The sequence below is a fragment of the Anas platyrhynchos genome, chromosome W, assembly GCF_047663525.1.
Source record: "Anas platyrhynchos isolate ZD024472 breed Pekin duck chromosome W, IASCAAS_PekinDuck_T2T, whole genome shotgun sequence".
In the NCBI taxonomy this organism is placed as follows: domain Eukaryota; kingdom Metazoa; phylum Chordata; class Aves; order Anseriformes; family Anatidae; genus Anas; species Anas platyrhynchos.
Window position 1 is genome coordinate 2,184,985 of NC_092620.1, and position 25,862 is coordinate 2,210,846.

General features: G+C 44.5%; 2 protein-coding genes across 2 annotated transcripts in view; one reads left to right on the forward strand and one right to left on the reverse strand.

Moving 5' to 3' along the window:
• The window catches only part of LOC113842159 (E3 SUMO-protein ligase PIAS2), a 91,938-nt gene extending 75,616 nt beyond the window's left edge, over window positions 1-16,322 (forward strand). Inside the window, exon 6 of the mRNA XM_038169427.2 lies at window positions 14,421-16,322. Coding sequence (XP_038025355.1) covers window positions 14,421-14,528 — 108 coding nt within the window. The 3' untranslated portion in view covers window positions 14,529-16,322. The remainder of the gene's footprint in view (window positions 1-14,420) is intronic.
• On the reverse strand, window positions 174-23,940 carry LOC140000541 (E3 SUMO-protein ligase PIAS2-like). Its single transcript, XM_072030532.1, has 6 exons — window positions 23,810-23,940; window positions 7,135-7,240; window positions 6,460-6,533; window positions 5,439-5,599; window positions 4,723-4,855; window positions 174-4,300 (listed from the first exon to the last, which is right to left on the reverse strand). The coding sequence occupies exons 2-5, from the start codon at window positions 7,229-7,231 to the stop codon at window positions 4,726-4,728; spliced, it is 462 nt and encodes a 153-aa protein (XP_071886633.1). The 5' UTR covers window positions 7,232-7,240; window positions 23,810-23,940; the 3' UTR covers window positions 174-4,300; window positions 4,723-4,725.
• Window positions 23,941-25,862: the final 1,922 nt, after the last annotated feature.

A 25,862-nucleotide genomic window follows, 5' to 3' on the forward strand; every position in this document is an offset into this window, starting at 1 on the left:
AACCACTACACCAGCTCTCTTAACAATGCATTGAAAACACATTTTAAAACATTTAAAAATTAATATTCTTATTACAAACTAGTGAATGTCCAGACGGAAAAGTAAAGAGCTTACAGCAAGTGAGTCTCACTTTTTAAGTCAACTGACTTGTGGAAAACAGACTCCACAATCAATAAGACTGTAAAGTAGGTATGTTTATTCAGCGCTGGGCAGCACGGGGGGTAGTCCCACCAAAGTCATGCACATGCGACACATGGCAACTTGCCATGGTTATATGCAGTAACAAGTTACATATGCATGAAGTTTCACAATGCGCCTATACATATGCATAACATGTCCCCACTTCATATTAAAATTAGTTCCAAGGAGTCATTTCCATAAACTCCTCCCATCTGTGCTTGCACAGTGTATTCTAGTGGTGGTCGCCAGGGGTCATGGGGATGAAGATTGATGACTCTTCCTCATCACTGCTAGTTGACCTCTTGTCTTTGCGCAGACTCAGTTGCTCCTTGGCTCTTGTCCATCCGCAGGACCAGTTTCTGCCAGTTTCTTAAGATAGGCTCACACTCTTATTAGGAGACTGGCCTTGGTAAGGGGCCCAAGGCTTCTTTAGTTAATTTGCACAATGCACCATAGTTAGCAAAAACACTAAGTAGCACCCTAGTTTAATGCCATCAGAGCTCTATCACTACTTGATAAGATTCTCCTCACTCCCTCTCTCAGTCCCCCCTTTTCTAAAAAGTTAGTAAATTCTTTTACTATTTCTAGGTTCAATACAGTGTTTCTCTATCTAACACTCTTTCAAAATATCTGTTAAACTCCAGTTTCCGTCTGAATTGGTTCTTTTTCCACTCGCTGTAGGAGTTTCCAGTACTCTTAAAACACCATAAGGTACACTGGTTCACCATGCAAAGAACCATGGACAAAACTATGACCACAACTATTGTGATAAACAACTGTTACAGCCATGTTAGGTTTGGCAACCAGGAAGTCAATTTTTCTACCAAATCTGTAAATCCCCAGGATGTATCAACCTGAGCAACTGCATGCAAAATTTTATTATTTTCTCCAGGTCAGTCTCAATCTGTTTTTGTTCGTTAACATAATTTGTTAATTTGTTTTGTTTGTTAACATATACACAGCAAGTTAGAATCTGGTATATATGTTAACATTTTCACATAGGAGTAGTTCAAATCTCTCCCCTAGATGTTCATGATCATCCTTGCCAAATGGACATGTTCTATTTCTTAGGTAAACTATCACTTACTGCCTGTGTGAGTTTCACATAGGCATTGTGCACCCACTGTTCAGTTTCCTTGACCAATGATACCATTAAGACCGTGAGAAATGTAACCTTCCAAGTCACACCTGAGTAACCTTCCATGGGGTCTTGGGTGTCTTTTTCACTCTGGTGTGATGGATCCAGGCGTTTTGCTCCGTGATTCTGATCTCTGTGAAAGAGGTAAGGAGTACCTGGAATGATCCTTCCCACTGAGATTTCAAGCTCTTCTCTGCAAGAGACTTTATATACACATAATCTGCAGGTTGTATATTGTGCACTGGTCCATCTAACCCTCTACCCCGAGTCCCAGTCACATGCTTTCCAATTTCATTGAGCTGTTTACCTAAGGCCACCATATAGGAGGTCATGATTTCATCCCCTACTTGCATGGATATTCCTCTTTGTATTCCATAGGGTCGTCCATATAAGATTTCAAAGGGACTTAGCCCTTCCTTTGCCCTTGGTCTAGTTCGTATACGCAGAAGGGCTAAAGGAAGAGACTGAGGCAGGGCCAAATTTGCTTCTTGTCCCAATTTCACAATTTGCTGTTTGATTAAGTAGTTCATTTTTTTTTCCACTTGGCCACTCGACTAAGGGCGATATGGGATATGAATTTGCCAGTCTATACCCAAATGGCAGCTAATTTGTTGTACCACTTTTGAGGTAAAGTGTGGTCCCCTGTCAGAGGATATAGTTGCTGGAACTCCAAAACAAGGTATTATTTCTTGTAGTAATATCTTAGTTACTTCCCAAGTCTTGGCTGTTCTGGATGGGAATGCTTCTGGCCATCCTGAAAAGGTGTCAGTTGTGAGAAACAAAGTTGTGCTTTTGCACAATTTTTTTTGCCATGGGATTTTTGCTGTTTCAAAAAATCCCTCAACAATTCCCCCCCCTTTTTTTTTTCTTTGAGCAAACCAAGCCCGATGTAACAGTTTTGCAAGTAACCCTTTAACCACATTTATTACAATACAACACCCAATGATGATTAACACCACAACAAACAGAATCCTTAATCCCTCTTTGACTAATCCCAGTAACCGTCTATGCATCGTCCCAAACAAATCAGTGAACCATTGATTGAAAGGATTGATATCATATTGAATCTTTCTCATGTGCTCTTTCTGGAAAGTAATGGATTTGTGAATTGACTCATTATGATCAAAAAGGTTTAAACAGCACATTCCCTCAAAGTCCTCACACCCATTCCTTTGAGCTAAAAGCAAGAAGTCAATAGCAGCTTGATCCAGTAAAAGCACATGTTGCAGACTATTTGGATCTGATAACATCTCCTCAGGTATCTCTGTCGTGGCATGGGCTTGCTTCTCGGCCCAGCATACCAATTTTTCTAAGTTCTTAAGTGCGGCCACAGAGGCCACTCCTGGCACTAAACTTGCCAATGCCTCTCTAGCTGCAACACCAAGCGATTCAACATTATCATTGCAATCCGGTGCAAGCAATGCCCGTTTATGTCTGGTGATCTCATGCAACTGTGACAAGCTAGGAGCAAATATAATGAGTTTATCTAAGTAACATAGACCTCCAATAGCATTTGCAGGGATACCTTGCCAGGCCCTATCCCCGCAAATCAGAAAAACATCAGGAGGTAAGGCCAAAGCTGTACGATTGTTCCGAACGCTATAGTTGTTACCCCTTGTCTCCGTGCCATAAACCCCTAAACCCTGCCTAGCAAGTGTCATTGTAATCACAGGTGTTATTTGCATTTCTGTACCTGTATGGCTCTTTCCAAGTTCCTGTAGCAGGATCTCGGTAATTCATTCTTATTTGTGGTAACACATTGGGTGCTGCTATATTTATTGTTTGAAAATGAATACTCGCAGGAGGGTCTTCTCGGTCACCAGTCAAACATAAGTGATTCAGGACAACCAATGCCTCGGACAATCGTTCATCGATGTTCTTGATCTCTTTTAATCTCACTAATTGTTCCTTTAAAACCTGATGTGATCGTTCAATCATCACTTGGCCCGTGGGAAAAAAATGGAACACTCGTTTTAGGCTGAATCTGTAGGAAAATCCATTCCAGAACTCAAAAATGCTGCCCTATCATTCCACCCTTGCCATCACCTGTGTCACTTATACTACTCCTATTACCCGTGCTGTGAGTGTCAGTGGCATCCTCCTGGTACCGTTTCTGTCTTTGTCGCCCCTTACTCTCCCCTTTTTCTTTTTGCCACTGACCATTCACCACAAATGGATGAGACACATGATTGCTAATTAGGAACGAGAGTGCAACGTCTGCTATACGGCTGCAGGCAGTGCCGGCTGCAACCTTAGAAGCTATTTGTGAAAGAGCCTGCCGGTGGTCATTTGGTAGTGTAATCCGCGGCTCTGCACTCCTGCACCGCAATAAAGGTAGTAATATAGCTAAGTCGTCATTAGTAATCCGTACAACGTGGCAACCGCACTGAATGTTATCCAGGAACATTTGTACATTTATCAAATTATGTAACAGCATAGTTATAACAACGATCTGGGGACGAATAGTCTTTTTTGCATTGCAAGATACGCCTCATAAAAAGAATGCTAGAGAGAAGCAGCACAGCTGCCGCTGCCTCCATGGTTACGTCAGACGGGCTGCAGGGTCCTGATCTCTGCCCCTCTGCTCTGTGCCAACTCGCCACACGGTGAGGGTCATCTGCCGTTGTCCGCTGACGCCTCTGGTCTCCCGTAGCAACTTGATCCCGGATGTCCCGCGTCGCACCGCGATGACGTCAATTTCCCGCGTCCCCCCGCGATTCCTTTGTTTCCCCGCGTCTCCCTGCATTTTTTTTTTTTTTTTTTTTTTTTCCCCCCACGTCTCCCCGCGTTTTTTTTTTTCCCCACGTCTCACCGCGAGTCCTTTGTCCAGGTCGGTGCTTGGAGTTTCTCAATGTCTCTCAGGTGTTCCGGCTTCTGTCAGGTCTCTCCGTGTCTCTGAAGTCTCGCTGTGTGTCTCAGGTCTCTCAGCGTCTGTTGGATCTCTCAGCGTTGCTCCGTCTGTCAGCCTGTCCGGGTCTCAGCCTGTTCAGGCACCATATGTTGCAGGAAACACAGCCGAAAGCACGACAGACACCAGTATGGTCAGATCATGCTTCATTTTATTGCCCGAATAGCCTAACTTTTATAGTGAACTTAACAGGGGTGGATAGTGTCTCACTATCTTATCCAAGATTATTGGTCAAAAGCACTCAGACAAAAAACTGCAAGAAAACAACCCCACCTGCGAGAAAACAACCCCCTTGTGATTAGCAGTCATATAGACCTTGTCATTGAAGCCAGCTGCTGGCAACAATATTTTTCTAAATTCCTCAATTGAGCAATGTGGGAACACTGTCATGGGAACTTCTCATAGTTGCCCTGGTAGCTTGGTTTGCTCAGCTGCAGCAAGCCGTGGGATCTATGCTGTTTCAAAATTCCCTCAACAATATCCAAGACATACTCACTTTCTATTTTGGTGCACTGTGGACTTGAACTTTCACAGCATCTTTTTTAGGCCTCATGGGGCACCAGGAACCATCTTCTTGGAATTTAATCTCATCCACGTCTGAACATTCATTAAGGATTTCCATAAAGAGCCTGAAAAATAAAGTTAAGTGATTTTGATTCCAGTCTTTTCCTAAGCAAAAATGAGACAGTTAAGAAGTTGATTACAATCGACACTGACCTACAGTACATACTCTCCCCCTAATTTGTCTTCCCTGAAGACCTGTAGTTACAGCCTTTGCAGACATCCATACATCAAAATCAAATGATCCCAACCTACCCATGTTCTACTCCAACATTATCGCAGTTTAGAGATTCCCATACAGCAGTAGAAGCAATCACCCTTTCAATCAAGTTTTACACAGTTTATAAGCTAAATTTTAAGAGTTAATAGCCTCACAGATAGTTCATGTAAAAGAGAGACATCCGTAGGTGTCACATTTGATTTTCTCCAGAGAGGATATGCTGAGGCTCAGGAGTTTGATGATGCAGTTACAAGATGATTTCTTGCAGTTTGCTACATGGGAATAGAAACAAAAGGATTCTAATGGTTCCTCACAGTCTAATGTACTTTTGAGAACAAGAATAGAAATGGCTAAACCTCAGGTCACAAAAACAATTAGTACAACATGAAAAATGTGAAGTAATTTTGTACTCTGCAAGCCCAGTCTCTCACCCATCTAGTATTAGGCTCTCATAAGCTGCCTTCTTGTCGCAGACAGGACAGATCCAGGTAGGCTTCTTCTCATTCATTTGAAGATAAAGAGCAGCATCAAAACATTGCAGGTGTGTGCAAGTAACAGCCCGGCATGGGATTGTCAGTCTCATTTTTCCCAGCTGCAGGAGGTGCATTTAAAGAATGTCAAAAGAAAAGAAAGCAAAGTAGACCTGGATAGCTAACAATGAAATCAGATGCAACCAGCAAGGTAACAGTCACTTCTCATTATAGAGTGCCCAACACTAGGTCACTGCATGCAAATCCACTCCAAAGCACATACAAAGTACCTGAGTGAACAATACAGCAGTCCTCAAAGTCTTATGACTAAGTTAAGAACTGTCAGAAACATTTCAAGTGGACCTGCATCAACATTATTTCTAGGATTTTATTTTTTAATAGGAAGACCTACTGAAGCACCCCCTTTGTCATTTTTTGCCAAATACCTCAAGGTTTGATTATTTTGTGAACTATAGTTATGTTAGACTGAGAATGGCATTATACCCATCTCAGCATAAGACTTAAACAGACCAGTCACAAACACAAGGTCAGTTTCTACCTGGAAAGAGAAAACCCAAGGCAGCACCACCTTGTTACTAGGTGATCTGTTTGTTTCCTTTATAGTAGCTGGCAGTAAAAGCAATATCACCGGGACCAGGAGGTCTGAAGTTCTGTTTCTCACTGTGCCCTTTAATTATTCTATCACCCTTCCCAGGTAGGCTCAATGCCTCCATGCACAAAATCGCTCCTTTTACTTTTAAAGGCCTCAATATACACACAAGTAGCAACTTGACTCTGACTGCATTACAGCTTAAGTATTCACAGGTCTAAACTATAGTTGGTTCTTCTCCTCATTTGCATTAATGAATCAGTATAACAAAAGCCAGTTAAGTTTCTGAAGCAGGGTGTTTTAAAAGCAGACCAACTCTGCACTAAAGATGAAAACACAAATCTGTATATGGTAATTTCCAGCCTTACTTACAGGACACATCAGAGAAACCCGCAGACTGGTTGTGGCAATCTCACTATCAGGATCTGCCGTTAGTTTTTCTTTAACTACCAAAATAAATTAAGAAGTTAGAGATGGGCACAACTACTTAAAATGCTAATCTTGATTCTCTAGTACATATACTTTGTTTCCAGCTATCTAAGAAGCCCTGAGCATTTAAGGAAGCTAGTTCAGAGCAAATACCATATAAGAATAGCTTCACAGGCATCGTGAGACTGTTTTGATGTGCAGCAGATGCAGTTCTGGCCACAATGTTTAGTAGAGCAAACTCTACCCAATGTGCAAGGAGACATCACATCACATCAGGGAGTGAGGTGTAAAGACAAGACCATTAGCAGCACATACAGGTGAACAAAACACATATTTAGGCCATCTATCTGCACCTCACTGCCCACTACACTAAGCAGTGCTCTCAGAATTCTCTTGAGAACATTTCAGACAAAATCGCTAAGTATTCCTCCCTCCTAGCTAGGGACCTACACTGAAGCAACGCACGATACCTCAGCAACAGCAAAAAGAATCTTTGATACTCTGGACACGGACTTTCTTTTCAAAATGCTGCAAATCTCCTGGGTACTACCAGTTCTAGTTTTAAAGAGCTGCCAACCACCCTCAGTAAGGAAAAACAGGAAGTTAAATTTGACTTACTTAGTGCTCTGGAATGATCGGGGTTTCTGATACCTTTCATTTTTAACCTCTGCAAAAGCATAGCTGAAGTGAGCTGACGAACAAGATACACAGACATGGAGTAATTCTACAAAAAGAGTAATTAAAGATGAAGTATTGATTTAACACTGTACTTCCACTACAGCAAAAAGTTACTGAATTTTTGTTTGGTAGTTATGGAAATACTTTGTGAAGTACTGACAGATGACTTCATTACTATGAAAGTCAGCAGTCTGCCAGAATTCTTCTGCTATCCAAGTCAATTTATCTCACTCCAGTTGTGACTTGACTACAAAAAAATATTCTCCACAACCAAGAGACAATCTGGGCTTTTTCTTGAAAAGATGACTTAGACTGGCAATACATTTTCTTAAAACATGCAGTCTGTAAGAGCTTCTTGTGTTTGTCTCCTACACATTTCCCTTTTTCCACTGACACTATCTTAAAGCAGAGCTCAAAGACAAACTTGCTATAAAGAAATGATTGATGTTGTTTTGGGAGCAAACACCACCTCCAAATGGCACACAACAGCATCAATTTCTTTGTACCTTGAGCTTGCTGCTTTTAAGCCAAGCCTCGTTATATCATACCCGCTCCTCTCAGGCTGGCCATATTCCCTAGCATTTACTGCTGTTTCCTAATTCATGCCACTTGCCAGCTTCCTTTGTTCAGGATTTCCTCTCCAAGGTCACAAGTGAGGAGAAGAATCTGCAAGTCTCACCACTGCAGAATAATAATGGTTTCATCTGCATAACACTCACAACCTGCAATCCCTCATTTCCACTCCCTGCCAGCCACCTTCTTGTAGCTCTTACACAACCAGACACTGCGCAGGAATTTTAAGAATATCTACCACCCTGCTCCTCCTTTACCAGCAATACCAGAGACAGCTCTTACCTAGATGAACAGATAAAGTTATCAAAATGCACAGGAAGCCACTAAGACAAATGTCTTGCTTTCCCTATCCTCGCAAAGATGGACTGCTTTGTACTGTTTATTGCCTACAGGATTAATATTACAGACTCTAGCCTGATAAGCTCTCTAGGATGACTGGGATAAATACCTCCTCTCCTCAGAAGCCCTCTTCTATCAGAGAAGTAGATGCTAATAAGCCCTTACTGTATCAGCCTACTGTATACTTACTGTATAAGCCCTACTGTATCACCCTTGGGGACAGCATGGAGTTGATTAAGGAGGTATTGGGGAGGCATTGGGGAGGCAAGGACAATCCCCAGACATGGACTGTATATCTCGAAACAAGACACTGGAACTCATGATAAGGAAGCGGCAGACGGACAGAGAAACAAATGCAAGGACTATAAATCTCAAAATTGGACATTGGAATTCATTATAAAGATACAACAAACGGAAGAATTAGCAACAACCAGCTCTCGCAATTAAGAAACGTGCCAATTCAGCAGATTCCTGACCAAAGGTGAAAAGTACACTGTGAGGAAGACTCGGGGTCTTCCTCCCAAAGACCCCTGCCCACGTCCCAAAGACCCCTGCCCACAATTCTTGGGAGGCTCTACGCAGGCGCAAGGTGCCAAAAGGCTAATTAGCATGAGAAGCGAGGGAAGGCGGGGATAGGTAATGCATATGTATAGGTGCTTGTAGAATATTGATAGATTGATTGTATAAATTCAAGACTGCTTTCCGCTTTGGGTATGCACGATAGGTGGAGAGATCCCCCGTGCATCCAGCGCTGCAATAAAGAATATACCACTTAAAGGAATTTCGGCTTCGATCTTTGAATCAATCTGGCACCCCAGATGGGACTACCTTTCTGCCGGACCGCAGGACCCGCTGGGGACAGGACTCCCTAGGGTACCCCCGGGATTTCCCGGAGGGACTCCTCTACTCACCGGATCACTGCGGAGGCAGACAAGGACCCCATCATTGTAAGTGAGTATATTCTTTATTCTGGTTTGGTTTTCTGGTAGACCGGTCATCTGGAACTGTCTGTAAGTCAGAAGGTGATCTTCTGCGAGGCAGTGTTTGGTATATACTTTGTGGTTAGCACCATAAGTATATGTTTGGGGACCTTAAGGAAGGAGCTCGCTTTAAGGTCCATCTGGAATTGTGTTGTCTATTTCGGTTTTCTGACTCATGGAGTATGGTATTTAACTCTGGTTATTGTTACTGTGATTTTGGCTATTTTTCTGGTGGTAATAGTAGGTTCGTGGCATTGTTATAAGAAAGATATCGTTACGGTGTTACACAGTTCGGTTTTCTGACTTATTGCATATGGAATTTGACTCTGACTATTGTTATTGTGATTTTAGCAATATTGCTGGTAATAGTAGCTTTGTGACATCGCTACTGAAAGATATTGCGTGCCTGTAATTTTGTGAGTGATACGTTTTTGTGATACGCTTTTGTAAGTAACACGTGTATTCTGAAAGTGTGAACTGGAAAATGGGGGGGGCGAGTAAGCAGTGAAATTCCTAAGAAAAGTACGCTGGGTTGTATTTTGAGTCATTGGAAGGATATAGGGGGGGCTCCGGGTGGAAGTGAAAATAAGAAAACCCTGATAAAATATTGTAATCAGTGGTGGCCCCTTCATAAATTACAAGAAGGGGAAAAATGGCCCAAAAATGGGACCTTGAATTACAACACGCTATTGCAATTAATGTTATTCTTAAGGAGGGAAGGGAAATGGGATGAAGTTTCATATGCGGATATGTTTTTTACTCTGAGAAACCACCCAGAATGGCAGAAGGAGTGTGGCATTAATTTGGCCCCACAAGACCCTTTGATTTTATCGATAGAAAAGGATATGAGGAGGGATGGAGTGGGGAAATTAAAGAGGTGTTGTTCGGCATGTAGCATTGGGCAGAGGTGTTTAAAATTAAATGAGCCAGAAGAAAGGATGGAAGATTATGTTTTACCACCTATAAATGGTGATGCAGGTGCTGGAATAGAAGTTGAAGGCGCTGGAAATGACATAGACTCTAAGGGGTTTACTCTGATAACTGCTCGTACATGAAGTAAAATAGGACCAATAATCCAAGCCCCTCTGCGTCAGGCTATGGGAGCTAATGGACCTGCTAGAATTAAAGTACCCTTCACAACTAATGAACTAGATGCCTGGAAGGAGGCGGTGAAAGGGTATCGAGATGATCCAGAGGTGGTGGCTAAAAGATTTGAATTGATTGTGAAAAACTTAGACCCAGATTGGAAGGATATAGAGATAATGCTGGCTGCATTATCAGAAACCGAGAAACAGCTAATAGTTAAAACTGCTAGAACGCAGGTACAAATCCAGGTAGCCTCGGGAGCCCTGCCCGGCACAGTGGAAGTACATGTGCCTAGGGCAGACCCTAATTGGGATTATAATGATGAGAATGATTATAGAATGCTAAAAAGATATCAAGAATGGATTAGGATTGCTTTAGAAAATGCAATACCTAAATCTGTGAATTGGTCAAGACTATATACAATAAAACAGGGGACCTCAGAAACCCCGTCCGAATTTCTTGAAAGGCTGATGGCAGCAATGCAGAAGTTTACCACTATAGACCCTTCCTCTGAGGGGGGTAGACTTCAATTAGTATCTCTATTTTTGGGTCAATCGGCGGAAGATATTAGACGAAAACTTCAGAAAATGAAAGAACCAGACGTAAGGGATTTGGAAAGATTAGTAGAAGAAGCCTGGAGAGTGTTTAGAAATCGTGAGGGGAATGAAAGGCAAAAGTTAGGTGAGACGATTGCAGCAGCCACTGTGGCAGCCCTGCGAAAGCAGGAAGAATCTTTTCGAGGCAGGAGAAGGGGGGGGAAGGTAATTCGACTCCCCTTGCGGGCTGAACAGTGTGCCTATTGTAAAGAGATAGGACACTGGAAAAGGGAATGCCCGAAGCGGCAAGAGGAAAACAAACTATTAATGGCTACAAAACAATGAAGGAGACCAGGGGACTCTACCCTAGCAGATCCACTGGTTAAAATTAAGCTAGGGAAATTGGGTCGGGAAGTAGAATTTTTAGTAGATACAGGAGCTACATATTCAGTGTTAAATCAGAAGTTGATGCCAGAAGATAAAGATTTTGTGACAGTGGTGGGGGCAACGGGTAGGCACGAAAAAGCTTTCTTTTTAAAGCCATTAGAATATGAATTGGGGAAGCAAATGGGAATACATAGGTTTTTGTATTTGCCGGGATCTCCTAGATCTTTATTGGGGCGGGATTTATTAGAGCAATTAGAAGCTGAAATTGTCTTTGAAAAGGGAAGGGTAGAGTTAAGAGTAAAAGAAGACCGACTTATAAGTGCACTAAGTTTGGTATTGATCCAAACTGATTCTTTTAATGAAACCCTTCCGGAAATCCAAGATCAGGTTTATCCAGGGGTGTGGGAATCTGATGTCCCTGGGAAAGCAAAGAATGCTGCACTAATAAGGGTAAAATTAAAACCAGGAGAAAAGCCAGTAAAGGTTAAGCAGTACCCCCTTAGAATAGAAGATAGAAGAGGAATAAAAGATACAATAGATAAGTTTTTGCAATATGGGTTACTGGTCGAGTGTGAATCGGAATATAATACTCCCATCTTACCAATTAAGAAACCGGATGGGAAGAGTTATAGGTTAGTACAGGACTTGAGAGCAATAAACAGGATCACTGAAGACATACACCCTGTGGTAGCAAACCCTTATACGCTATTGACCAAGTTAAGGGACAAGTTGGTCTGGTTTACCGTGCTGGATTTAAAGGATGCCTTCTTTTGTTTAACCTTGGCCCCAGAAAGCCGAAACCTCTTTGCCTTTGAATGGGAAAATCCTGACTCAGGACGAAAAGTCCAGTTGACATGGACAGTGCTTCCTCAGGGGTTTAAAAATAGCCCCACGATTTTTGGTAATCAACTTGCAAAGGAACTTGAATCCTGGGAAGCCCCCAATTCTGCAGGGGTCCTGCTGCAATATGTTGATGATCTCTTAATTGCTACCGAAGACAGGGGAAGCTGCATACAGTGGACGGTGAGCCTCCTTAATTTCCTAGGAATGAATGGATACCGGGTTTCACAACAGAAGGCACAATTGGTTCAAACCCACGTGACGTACCTAGGATTTGAGATCTCAGGAGGACAGCGTGAATTGGGGACGGAACGCAAGGAAGCAATCTGTCATACCCCAGAACCACAGACTGTTAAAGAATTACGAACTTTCCTAGGAATGACAGGTTGGTGCAGATTATGGATCAACAATTATGGATTAATTGTAAGGCCTTTGTATGATTTAATTAAAGATAACTGCATAAGACTAATATGGACAGGAGAAGCCCGAGCAGCCTTTAAGAAGCTTAAGATGGAGTTGATGCGAGCCCCAGCTCTTGGTTTACCAGATTTGTCTAAACCCTTTTGGTTATACTCCTATGAAAGACAGGGTATGGCCTTAGGGGTACTAGCACAAAAGTTGGGACCTTACAAAAGGGCAGTGGCTTATTTCTCCAAACAATTGGATGAAGTAAGTAAAGGATGGCCAGGCTGCCTGCGAGCAGTGGCAGCCGTAATTATGAATATACAAGAAGCCCGGAAATTTACAATGGGGCAGAAGATAACAGTGTTTGTCTCACACACTGTGTCAGCAGTTTTAGAACAAAAGGGGGCTCATTGGTTATCTCCTCAGAGATTTTTGAAATATCAAGCAATATTGGTAGAACAGGACGATGTGGAAATTGTGATAACTAATATTGTGAATCCAGCCTCTTTTCTTAGTGATGCTCCGGCGGAACCTGTGATTCACGATTGTTTAGAAACTATGGAGACTGTGTATTCCAGCCGACCAGACCTTAAGGAGGAGCCCATGGAAGATGCGGAAGAAACTTGGTTCACGGATGGGAGCAGTTTTGTTACACAAGGACAACGTAAAGCTGGATATGCTATAACAACTACTCAGCAGGTAATTGAGTCTAAGCCTTTACCCCCTGGAACATCAGCTCAAAAGGCGGAGATAGTTGCTCTCACGAGAACATTGGAGCTGGCAGCTGGAAAAAGGGTAAATATTTGGACAGATTCTAAATATGCATTCGGCGTGGTACATGCTCATGGAGCGATTTGGAAAGAACGTGGATTACTGACTGCTCAGGGAAAACAGATAAAACATGCTGAAGAAATTTTAAAATTGTTAGAGGCTGTAAAACAACCAGAAAAAGTGGCTATTATGCATTGCCGAGGGCATCAAAGAGGATCCACCGACTTCGAGATTGGGAACAGATTGGCTGATAAAGAGGCAAGAAGGGCGGCGGAAAGAGGCCAAGTGGAAGTGCTTGCTTTAATACCAGACGGTAAAATTCAGACATTAGAGAAAGGACAGGCTCCTAAATATTCAAAAGAAGATTTAAAGTTGATCGAGGATCTAAAAGGGAAGCTGAATGTTGATGGGTGGGCTCATTTGAAGGACAACAGGGTTGTTATGCCCTCTAATTTGGTGTGGCCTATGGTTTTGGGGGAACACAATAAAACCCATTGGGGAGCCGATGCCCTGTATAAACTATTAAATCGAGTCTTGGTAGCAAGGAATCTGTATACCACAATAAGGCAGGTAACCCAACAATGTGACACCTGTATGCGTCATAATCCCAATACAGGAAATAGGGTGACATTTGGTGTCATTGATAAAGGGAACTATCCTGGGCAGCACTGGCAAATTGATTTCTCGGAACTACCAAGAAAAGGGGGGTATCGGTACCTATTAGTTTTAACAGATACCTTCTCGGGATGGCCCGAGGTCTTCCCTTGCAGAACTAATAAGGCTAAGGAGGTAATTAAGGCATTATTGAATGAAATAATACCCCGATTCGGGATCCCAACAACCATTTCCTCAGATAGAGGCTCGCATTTTGGTGCAAAAATTGTTCAGTGAATAAGCCAGGCTTTAGGGATAGATTGGCATCTTCACACTCCTTATAGACCCCAAGCGAGCGGACAGGTGGAAAAGATGAATCATTTGATTAAACAACAAATAGCCAAAATAGGACAAGAAACTAATTTGACTTGGCCTCAAGCGCTTCCTCTAGTGCTGCTTAGAATTAGGGTGAAACCACGTTTGAAAGAGAATTTGAGCCCTTTTGAGATACTGTATGGTAGGCCCTACACATCCTTATTTAGTGGGGAGGATCTAACACAGTTGGGTTCAGAGTATTTGTATAACTATATGATAAGCCTCCAAAAACACTTGGACCTAATAGCTAAGACAGTCTTCGGAGCCTGAACCCAAGGACTAGACTTACCAATTCATCCCATTAAGCCAGGGGATTATGTTTATATAAAATTATTTACAGGTCGTCCATTGGAAGAGAAGTGGATGGGACCATATCAAGTACTACTTACAACACATACGGCAGTCAAAGTCAAGGAGCAAGCAGCTTGGATCCACTATTCAAAAGTGAAAAAGGCCCCGGCGAGGATATGGACCACGACCCCAATTGGACCAGCAAAATTGCGTTTTTCCAGATCCTAATGATTGTGGGAGTGTGGTTGTCAGATTTGGGATGGGCAACTTGGGACGAGAACTTACACCTGACCTTAATACAAACTGTATCTCAAGTGATTAATAAGACGAACTGTTGGGTATGCACCCATCTGCCAGAGCATGGGAATAAGGGTATATCGTTAATTGGGATTCCCTTGCCTGCAAACTTATCTTGGACTAATTTGTGGGAAAACACATCTTGGGGTCGAAAATATGAAGAAGTTTTGGAACTAGAAGTGAGTAGCTTTGTGCCGTTGGAATCTTACTATGTATGTGTACAAAGGTGTAACCCACCTAGGGGTATGGGAAAACAGGATTGTATAAATACAGATACTACTTATGTGGGAAATCAGACATCTTGTAATCGAACAATTGATATTAGTACGACTAGCGGCTGGGCAAATTCAACCAGCTGGCCGGTTCCAGAAGGAAAAGGGTGGTATTGGCTATGCAATGATACAGCCCGTAAGGTCTTGCCCGAGAATTGGAAGGGAACTTGCACTCTTGGAGCAGTAGTCCCCAATTTGACCATACATGATGTATCGCCTCGAGGTTATTTGAGAAATCATATCCAGAGAATTAGATGAAAAATTAACAATCCATTGATAGAGAGACACACCGCTTTTCATAGTTTTGTTCGATGGTTTATCCCATGGTTAGGAGTGAGTGAATTGGAAAAGGCGATAGTTAATATTTCTGCAATTATAGAGAAGTTAGAAAACAAAACTCTGGATGCTATAAAGGCTCAACAAGAAGAGATATCTAGTTTATCACAGGTAGTATTACAAAATCGGATGGCCCTAGACTTGTTACTGGCCGCTCAAGGGGGAGTCTGTACAGTAATAAATACAAGTTGTTGTATGTATGTAGATCAGAGTGGAAGGATCTCTACCGACCTGGAAGAAATATGGAAGCAGACAAGAGTCCTACATGAGATCAGTAAAGATGATCTTTCATGGAGTTTTAGTGAAATATGGAATAAGTTAACCTCCTGGTTGCCCAACTTCCAATGGTTGAAACAAGTGTTCATTGCTCTAATCACATTAGTAGTGTTAGGAATATTTGTGTGCATGTTGTTTAGATGCCTGCTTTGTTGTGTTACTGTAAATAATGAAAGTATCTGATGCAAAAGAATTTGCATGGGAAAAGAAAAGGGGGGATTGATTAAGGAGGTATTGGGGAGGCATTGGGGAGGCAAGGACAATCCCCAGACATGGACTGTATATCTCGAAACAAGACACTGGAACTCATGATAAGGAAGCGGCAGACGGACAGAGAAACAAATGTAAGGACTATAAATCTCAAAATTGGACATTGGAATTCATTATAAAGATACAACAAACAGAAGAATTAGCAACAACCAGCTCTCGCAATTAAGAAACGTGCCAATTCAGCAGATTCCTGACCAAAGGTGAAAAGTACACTGTGAGGAAGACTCGGGGTCTTCCTCCCAAAGACCCCTGCCCACGTCCCAAAGACCCCTGCCCACAATTCTTGGGAGGCTCTACGCAGGCGCAAGGTGCCAAAAGGCTAATTAGCATGAGAAGCGAGGGAAGGCGGGGATAGGTAATGCATATGTATAGGTGCTTGTAGAATATTGATAGATTGATTGTATAAATTCAAGACTGCTTTCCGCTTTGGGTATGCACGATAGGTGGAGAGATCCCCCGTGCATCCAGCGCTGCAATAAAGAATATACCACTTAAAGGAATTTCGGCTTCGATCTTTGAATCAGAGTGTCATTTAGAAGATGAATAGCAAAGGCCTGCTATGCAAGTTCTTCTACTTAGAAAAGCTAAGGCCTAAGCAGTCACCTGGCCATTTGAAGGGCCAATTCCTTTTAAACCAATAACTTCTCATTTCCTCAAAACCAGAAATTTACCTACAGGGACCGGAGAGCAAAAGGTATCACACCTGTCACCACCTGCTTCATCTCCTGCCACTGAAACCCAGCACACTTTCCCCCCCCTCAGCGCAGCTCTCCATGAAGAACTGCATTATGAAGATGCTTTTCTCTCTCTCCCCCCCCAGGTCTCCAATACTCCCTATATCTGCACTCAAGAAGTCAGCTCCCCCTCAAGTTACCCCAACTTCCAGGAATACTCTTCCTTTTTAACAATGGGCACGTGGCTTAGATACCCTGCCTTACAGACGCACACCACTATGGCCCAAGCACAGCATCACCAAGATGTATCACTCTGGAGCAGTTGGCACTAGCAGCCTGACACCTTCCCTGTACACTTTCCAGGAACTTGCCACCAAGGAGCTTTCCAAGCTGGAAATTCCACCTGTTTTACTTTATTTACAAGTGCAGTTTTGTCCTGGTTTCAGTTAGCACAGAATTAATTTTCTTCCTAGTAGCTGGTGGAATGCTGTGTTTTGGCTTAGGATGAGAAGAGTGCTGATAACACCCCGATGCTTTAATTGTTGCAGAGCAGTGCTTATACTAAGCCAAGGACATCTCAGCCTTTTGCTCTGTCCTGCCAACGGGCAGGCTGGGGGTGCAGTAAGAGCTGGGAGGGGACAGACCCAGGACAGGTGACCCAAACTAGCCAAAGGGATATTCCATACCATCTGACGTCATGCTAAACAATATATAGGGGTGGCTAGCCGGGGGGAGGGGGCCGGACTGCTCGGGGTTAGGCTGGGCATCGGTCAGCGAGTGGTGAGCAATTGCATTGTGCATCACTTGTTTGTACATATTATTATTACTTTCCTATTATCACCATTGTATCATTATTATTATTATTGTTATTATTATTTTTGTTATTATTATTTTCCTGTCTTATTAAACTGTCTTTATCTCAACTCACGGGCTTCACTCTCCATTTCTCTCCCCCGTCCCAGAGAGGGAGGGGGGAGGGTGAGCGAACGGCTGCGTGGTGTTTAGCTGCCGGCCGGGTTAAACCACGACAGTCTTTTTGGCGCCCAACGTGGGGCGGCAAGGTTGAGATAACGGCAGATCTGACCAGAGTGTGTTAAACTAAAATTGGTGTAAGGATTAGACCTGCTTAATAGTCACTTGTCATAATGCTGATTGCTTTAATCTCAACTCTGCTGCGCCTGTTTTCCAAATTGAGTATTATAGTACATTATTTTCCGTATTTGCTCTCTGTCGTGTTGTTTATCCTCTCCGGGCCCTGGTTTCAGATCATTATGGTGCTGTGTGTTGTAGCAATGGCTTATGAGACGATGAAATATGTGGTCATGACTCTAACTTGTTATTTGGATTCAGTAACATCGTCGACTCTGTACTTTGGAAACTGTATCTTGGAAACTATTAGCAATTATACCTATTGTTTTTTTCCATTAGGGAGTCAATCTGTGGAGGGAAAAGGGGAAGATAATTTTTCTTACTTGATTACTCTCCCTTTCTCCTTCACCACCCCTGTATCCTCCTGGATCACTCTGCCTTCTCCCTCAAAATATCTGCCTTCCTCCTTCACCACCCTCTTATCCCCTGAGCTTGTCACAATAGCTCTCCAAGATATTGAATATTATTGGGATACTCGGAATACCATAGTCTTGTTGTTCTGCCTCATGAATGCACTTCAGATTCTGCTTAAAGTTAAACAACTACTTGGGGAGCTCATCCGGAGATCTGCCCGGAGGCAGGATAGTTGTGGGTGGCAGGGAGTATGGGTGGATATGGGCAGGCATCTAGAGCAGTTGGCACCCCCAGTGTGTTGGAAATTCACCCCTGAGCAATGGCAAAATCCTCAAAAACTGGCAGAATGCTTGAAAAAAAGGTGTCATGATGCTGGCAGTTCCAAAGTAACACAAATCATTGTAACGTGCTGGGGCCTGGCTCATGCCTATCGAGCTGCCATTGATACTGCTATCAACTTAGTGACAGACCCTGCGGCCACTCCAAGCCCTGTGACAGATCCAACGGCCACTGTGATCCCTACGGTGGACTCGGCAGCCGCTCCAGATCCGGTTCCTGCAGCCGCTCCAGATCCGGTTCCTGCAGCCGCTCCAAATCCAGCTCCTGCAGCCGCCCCAGTCCCAGCTCCTGCAGCCGCCCCAGTCCCAGCTCCTGCAGCCGCTCCAGCTCCAGCTCCTGCAGCCGCTCCAGTTACAGCTCCTGCAGCCGCTCCAGTTCCAGTTCCTGCAGCCGCTCCAGCTCCAGCTCCTGCAGCCGCTCCAGCTCCTGCAGCCGCTCCAGTCCCATTTCCTGCAGTCGCTCCAGTTCCAGCTCCGGCCGCTACTCCAGTCCCAGTTCCTGCAACTGCTCCAGTCCCAGCTCCTGAAGCTGCTCCAGCTCCAGCTCCTGAAGCCGCTCCAGCTCCAGCTCCTGTAGCCGCTACAGCTCCGGTTCCTGCAACTGCTCCAGCTCCTGTGGCCGTGTCAGGGAAACGAGCTGTAGCAGTGCAGGTTGACCCTGCAGAGGGTATTCCAATCCCTGTAACGGGGTCAGAGAAACGAGCTGTAGCAGTGCAAGTTGACCCTGCAGAGGGTATTCCAACCCCTGTAACGGGGTCAGGGAAACGAGCTGTAGCAGTGCAGGTTGACCCTGCAGAGGGTATTCCAATCCCTGTAACGGGGTCAGAGAAACGAGCTGTAGCAGTGCAAGTTGATCCTGCAGAGGGTATTCCAATCCCTGTAACGGGGTCAGAGAAACGAGCTGTAGCAGTGCAAGTTGATCCTGCAGAGGGTATTCCAATCCCTGTAACGGGGTCAGAGAAACGAGCTGTAGCAGTGCAATTTGACCCTGCAGAGGGCATTCCAACCCCTGTGGCAGACCCTGTAACAAAGTCAGAGAAACGAGCAGTAGCAGTGCAAGCTGCCCCTGTAGAGAAGGTGAAAATATGGTATAGAAATTCAAGTCGTTTAGAACACAGAGAGTCTTCTGCCAATCCAGGTAAGGCTTCTGCCAAAACTAAGTATAGAGATGACGAAGATGATGACGACGCTGGGCCATCAAGGATTCAGGAGGAGGAAGATGAGGATGCCGAAAAAGCAACAGTAACTACCCGAAGCCTAAACGAGCGCGAGCTACGAGATGTGCGAAAAGATTTTGGTCGCTGTATAGGTGAGCAGCTTGTCACCTGGCTGCTCCGGTGCTGGGACTCTGGAGCCAATTGTGTGGAATTAGACGGCAGGGAAGCCAGACGGTTGGGATCCCTTGCTCGAGACGCCGGCATTGACAAAGCAATTGCAGATGGAGCACAATCCACCAGCCTCTGGAGGCGTCTCCTCTCAGCTGTGAGGGAAAGGTATCCCTTCAAGGAAGGACTTTTATGTCTACCAGGCAAGTGGACCACTATGGAGAAGGGAATCCAGTACCTGAGGGAATTAGCCGTACGGGAAGTGATTTATGAGGATCCAGACCTCAGACAAACATCCAAAGATCCAGATGAAGTCAAGTGTACACGACCCATGTGGCGGAAGTTTGTACGGAGTGCACCATCATCATATGCCAGCTCATTGGCAATAATGGCCTGGAAAGAGGATGAGGAACCCACAGTGGATGAAGCGGCTAAACAACTCCGGCAGTACGAAGAAAGTCTCTCCTCTTCCTTACAGGCCTGCGTCTCAGCTGTGGAGAAACTTTCTGAAAAGGTTCACCAACTTGAAGAGAGATTATTCTCCTCCGCACCTGTACAAAGCAGTGTCTCAGCTGTCAGGGGTAGGCGTTCACCCACACAAGGAAGACGATATGGTGGGTACTCACCCCGTGCCACCCTGTGGTTTTACTTACGAGACCATGGAGAGGACATGAGAAAATGGGATGGAAAATCTACCGCGACCCTAGAGGCACGGGTACGTGAGTTGCAAAAGAAAACAATCAGGAAAAAAGGATTCTCCGAAAAGTTTGCTGCTCCAACTTCCAGCAGACAATCCTTCAAACACAGAAACGAAGAAGATTCTGACCAGGATTAGGGGGGCCCTGCCTCCAGCCAAGGGGAGGAAAGGGACAATCGAGTTTATTGGACTGTGTGGATTCGATGGCCTGGCACATCACGCGCACAGAAGTATAAGGCTTTAGTAGACACCGGTGCACAATGTACTATAATGCCATCGAGCTATAAAGGACCAGAGCCCATCTATATTTGTGGAGTGACAGGAGGATCTCAGCAGTTGACTGTATTGGAGGCTGAAGTGAGTCTGACTGGGAATGAGTGGGAAAAGCACCGTATTGTGACTGGCCCGGATGCTCCATGTATCCTTGGCATAGACCATCTTAGAAGAGGATATTGCAAGGACCCAAAAGGGTTCCGGTGGGCTTTTGGTATAGCTGCCTTAGAGACAGAGGGCATTAAACAATTATCTACCTTGCCTGGTCTCTCAGAGGACCCCTCTGTTGTGGGGTTGCTGAGGGTCGAAGAACAGCAAGTGCCAATCGCTACCACAACTGTGCACCGGCGGCAATATCGCACTAACCGAGACTCCCTGATTCCCATCCATAAGCTAATTCGTCAATTGGAGAGCCAAGGAGTGATCAGCAAGACCCATTCACCTTTCAATAGCCCCATATGGCCAGTGCGAAAGTCTTATGGCGAGTGGAGACTAACAGTGGACTATCGTGGCCTGAACGAAGTCACGCCACCACTGAGTGCTGCAGTGCCGGACATGCTGGAACTTCAGTATGAACTTGAATCGAAGGCAGCCAAGTGGTACGCCACAATTGATATCGCTAATGCATTTTTCTCCATCCCTCTAGCAGCAGAGTGCAGGCCACAATTTGCCTTCACTTGGAGGGGAGTCCAATATACTTGGAATAGGCTGCCCCAGGGGTGGAAACACAGCCCTACCATTTGCCATGGGCTGATCCAGTCTGCGCTAGAGCAGGGGGAAGCTCCTGAACACCTGCAGTACATCGATGACATTATTGTGTGGGGTGACACAGCAGAGGAAGTTTTCGAAAAAGGGAAGAAAATAGTCCAAATCCTTCTGAAAGCCGGTTTTGCCATAAAACAGAATAAAGTCAAAGGACCTGCACGAGAGATCCAGTTTTTAGGAATAAAATGGCAAGATGGACGTCGTCAAATCCCAATGGATGTGATCAACAAAATAACAGCTATGTCTCCACCAACTAACAAAAAAGAAACACAGACTTTCCTAGGTGTTGTGGGGTTTTGGAGAATGCACATCCCAAATTACAGTCTGATTGTAAACCCGCTCTACCAAGTAACCCGTAAGAAGAATGAGTTTGAATGGGGCCCTGAACAACGACAAGCCTTTGAACAAATCAAGCAGGAAATAGTCCATGCAGTAGCCCTTGGGCCAGTTCGAACAGGACCAGATGTAAAGAATGTGCTCTACACTGCAGCCGGGGAGAACGGCCCCACCTGGAGCCTCTGGCAGAAAGAACCTGGGGAAACTCGAGGTCGGCCTCTGGGGTTTTGGAGTCGGGGATACAGAGGATCTGAGGCCCGCTATACTCCAACTGAAAAGGAGATATTGGCAGCATATGAAGGAGTTCGATCTGCTTCGGAGGTGGTCGGTACTGAAGCGCAGCTCCTCCTAGCACCCCGATTGCCGGTACTAGGCTGGATGTTCAAGGGAAGGGTCCCCTCTACGCATCATGCAACTGATGCTACATGGAGCAAGTGGGTTGCACTGATTACTCAGCGGGCTCGAATAGGAAACCCCAGTCGCCCAGGAATATTGGAAGTGATCATGGACTGGCCAGAAGGCAAATACTTTGGGATATCATCAGAGGAGGAGGTGGGTCGTGCTGAAGAAGCCCCACTGTACAACCAGTTGCCAGAGAATGAAAAGAAATATGCCCTGTTCACTGATGGGTCCTGTCGTATTGTGGGGAAGCATCGGAGATGGAAGGCTGCTGTATGGAGTCCTACGCGACGAGTTGCAGAAGCTGCTGAGGGAGAAGGTGAATCGAGTCAGTTTGCAGAAGTGAAAGCCATTCAGCTGGCTTTAGACATTGCTGAACGAGAAAAATGGCCAGTTCTCTATCTCTACACCGATTCATGGATGGTAGCAAATGCCCTGTGGGGATGGTTACAGCAATGGAAGCAAAACAACTGGCAGCGTAGGGGCAAACCCATCTGGGCTGCTGCATTGTGGCAAGATATTGCTGCTCGGGTAGAGAACCTGGCTGTGAAAGTACGCCACGTAGATGCTCATGTGCCCAAGAATCGGGCTACTGAAGAACATCAAAACAACCAGCAGGTGGATCAGGCTGCTAAGATTGAAGTAGCTCAGGTGGACTTGGATTGGCAGCATAAAGGTGAATTATTTATAGCCCGATGGGCCCATGACACCTCAGGCCATCAAGGTAGAGACGCAACATACAGATGGGCTCGTGATCGAGGGGTGGACTTGACCATGGACGCTATAGCACAGGTTATTCATGACTGTGAAACATGTGCTGCAATCAAGCAAGCCAAACGGTCAAAGCCTCTTTGGTATGGAGGACGATGGCTGAAATATAAATATGGAGAGGCCTGGCAGATTGATTACATCACACTCCCTCAAACTCGCAATGGCAAGCGCCACGTACTTACAATGGTGGAAGCATGGTATTGAATGGGTGTATCACATCCCCTATCATGCACCAGCCTCCGGGAAAGTTGAACGATAACGGAGAAAAGACATTTTCACGTAAAAATAAGGAATCTCAAAAGAAAAGATGGAAATATCCATGAACTAGTTCTCCCTATAAAATAAAAATTCCTTTTGTAGAACTATTTGGTATCATTTGGTTAGAAAATACAAAAACATCAAGAGCAAATGCATGTCTCCTCTCCCACTCACAGGGCCTTAGCACATCTGGTCACTTTAAAAAGCCTTCCTCCAATAGATTGCCATAAAAAAAATGAGAAAAAAACTTTACGACATGGCTACATAACCTCATGTTTATATGATTACACCATTAGGCCACAAAGTAGCTTCCCCTTTTATGTCTGAACTGTTCTGTGTTTACACCACAAAAAGACTATTTCTGACATATTTCAGGCAACCCCTAATGGCGAACTTGCCCAAAAAAGTTCTCAAAGAAAGCCATACTCTCCATCTATGTGAACTCTATATGGAAGTCTTTGCAACCTGTATGCAAGTTTTGTGTGTTACTGTAAGCTACTGTACTTCTAGAGCTAGCTTTGTTTCCTGGCATCAAAAATAAACACAGCCACTTTATAACACCGCATGCCTTGCCGGCAGTGGGTTAGAAGGAACACTAGACAAGGTTATTCAGACTACTGCCCACATCCTACAAAACATACAGCTTACCTTTCCAATTTCAGATGCCCAGGAAATGGAAATCTGGTTTGGCACTGCTGATGATAACCTAACTAGAGATGTTATATTCAAGGGACGCCCAGGTCGCTTCTGTTCAATTCCACTTTTTGGTGGTGGAGCATATCCCTACGGGAAGAAGAGACAAAACAAAAAGCATTACCAAGTCTTCCCTCTGTACTCTGAAACCTGCTTAAACAATTTATTAGTTTAAAACCAACAGCAAATTAGTTTAAAAGGCAGCAAGTCACAAACTGTTAATTCAGTCTTTCATGTCTAAAGAATGGTTCATTGATCTTATTTAAGAAACAGTAAATTCAATTCTTGTCCCAAGAGATCGACAACCCCTTGATGTCTGCTTTGCATTAGCTACACCTAGCTTCATAAGCAACAGGTTGTTATTTGTACACTCCAGTGAGGGCCCTGAAGATGAGCTATGCATAGAATACCAGGTGTATTTAAGAGCTAAAAGACTTTGCTGCTGTCAGCAGAAGAAAAAATCTACTAGGTACTAAGAAATTCTTCAAAGCTGCGCAAATAAGCTGGACCACTTTCTGTAGTTTTACGGCATATAATGCTTGCCAACTGAATTAGAAGCCATCCAGCTCCCTTTTGCTTCTAGGCAAGCACATTTCAAGCAGAAGATACTTGTGCTATGCGAAGCACGTGGCCCAACTGCAGCTTATTCATCTCATCCTGCAACTATCACTGTGAAAGCAGCCAGTCTGTAACAGGAACCCGGAATCTGGAGATCAAGCAGACATCCTGCAGTCCGGTCATCTCAATCTCATCTTGCATCAGGATGCCAATAAGAGACTGGAGCCTGCATCTTGCACAGAAGAACTGACTGCCAGATTTCATCCTGTTCAAGACACTGTTGTTCTACGCTAGAAACTCTCCAGAAACAATACACTGAAAAAATACATTTTTTAATGAAGAGTTAACACTGTGAGAAACTAAGTTGTGTTTTTGCAGTAGAGAACTAATTTTCTGTATTCCGGGGTAGTTGTGTAATCATAATAAGGAGAAATGGTAAGTAGATAAGTGGACAGTAGAAGGCCTCACTGTTCCAACATAAGGTGGAAGCTTGAGAAAAACAGGATGAGCAGTGTGGGAACAGTAAAACAAAGATCACAAGTTCTCAAAACATAAGAAAGGAGAAATTAAAGGGTTGAAAAAAAGAAGAATTGTACACATATGGTATAGAGGAGCGTCGAGTAGCTTGTGAACCTGTAGTACTCAGCCAATGAGGAAACAGGGGAGGTGATCAGGTGTCGGGTAATAGGGAATAAAAGGTTATGATTTGTTTACTAAAATGTGCTCCTAATTGACAGGACGCCCACCATTGCAATCGTGAATAAAATAGCAGAAGGTCCTGTCTGAAGAAAATTAGTTGAGATTTTTCTCATAATTTGGGGGCTCGTCCGGGATCTTGTCGCCTGCTGAAGCTTTCTTGCCACCACAGACAGGAAGGTGCACCCCACTGATTTCAGCGGTCCCATCGGGGGTGGTGGGTCATCTTGGTATGGCCGGCAAAAGACCGAGACTGTAAATCTGAAGACAGGCTCTGAGAAGCTCTGGGGAGAAGGGAGGCCAGCACTGATATACCACAGACACAGCTGAGACATAGTCCAGCCCCGATCAGGAACAGGCACGGGGATTACTGCTGATAACCTGGACCGGGAAGCTGTGCACGGACTAAGGTCTTTTTTTTCCGTATCTTTTAATTTTACCGTATCTTGCCTCGGGTTGGGTTCGGGGAGACTCTTGTATGGAATGTGAATGAGAAGCACTTTTAGTGCAAAGCGAGCATGGAGTCCCGATCCGCGAGGTTCTGTAGTCCCGCAAGGGGACGAACAAAGTCCCCTTGGCTGGAGAGGGATGAAGCGAAAGAGAGACGAGCGAAAGAGACTCTCGGGGGGTTTGGGCCCTTAGGTGTACAGTACCCTGTCGTGGTTTAACCCGGCCGGCAGCTAAACACCACACAGCCGTTCGCTCACCCTCCCCCCTCCCTCTCTGGGACGGGGGAGAGAAATGGAGAGTGAAG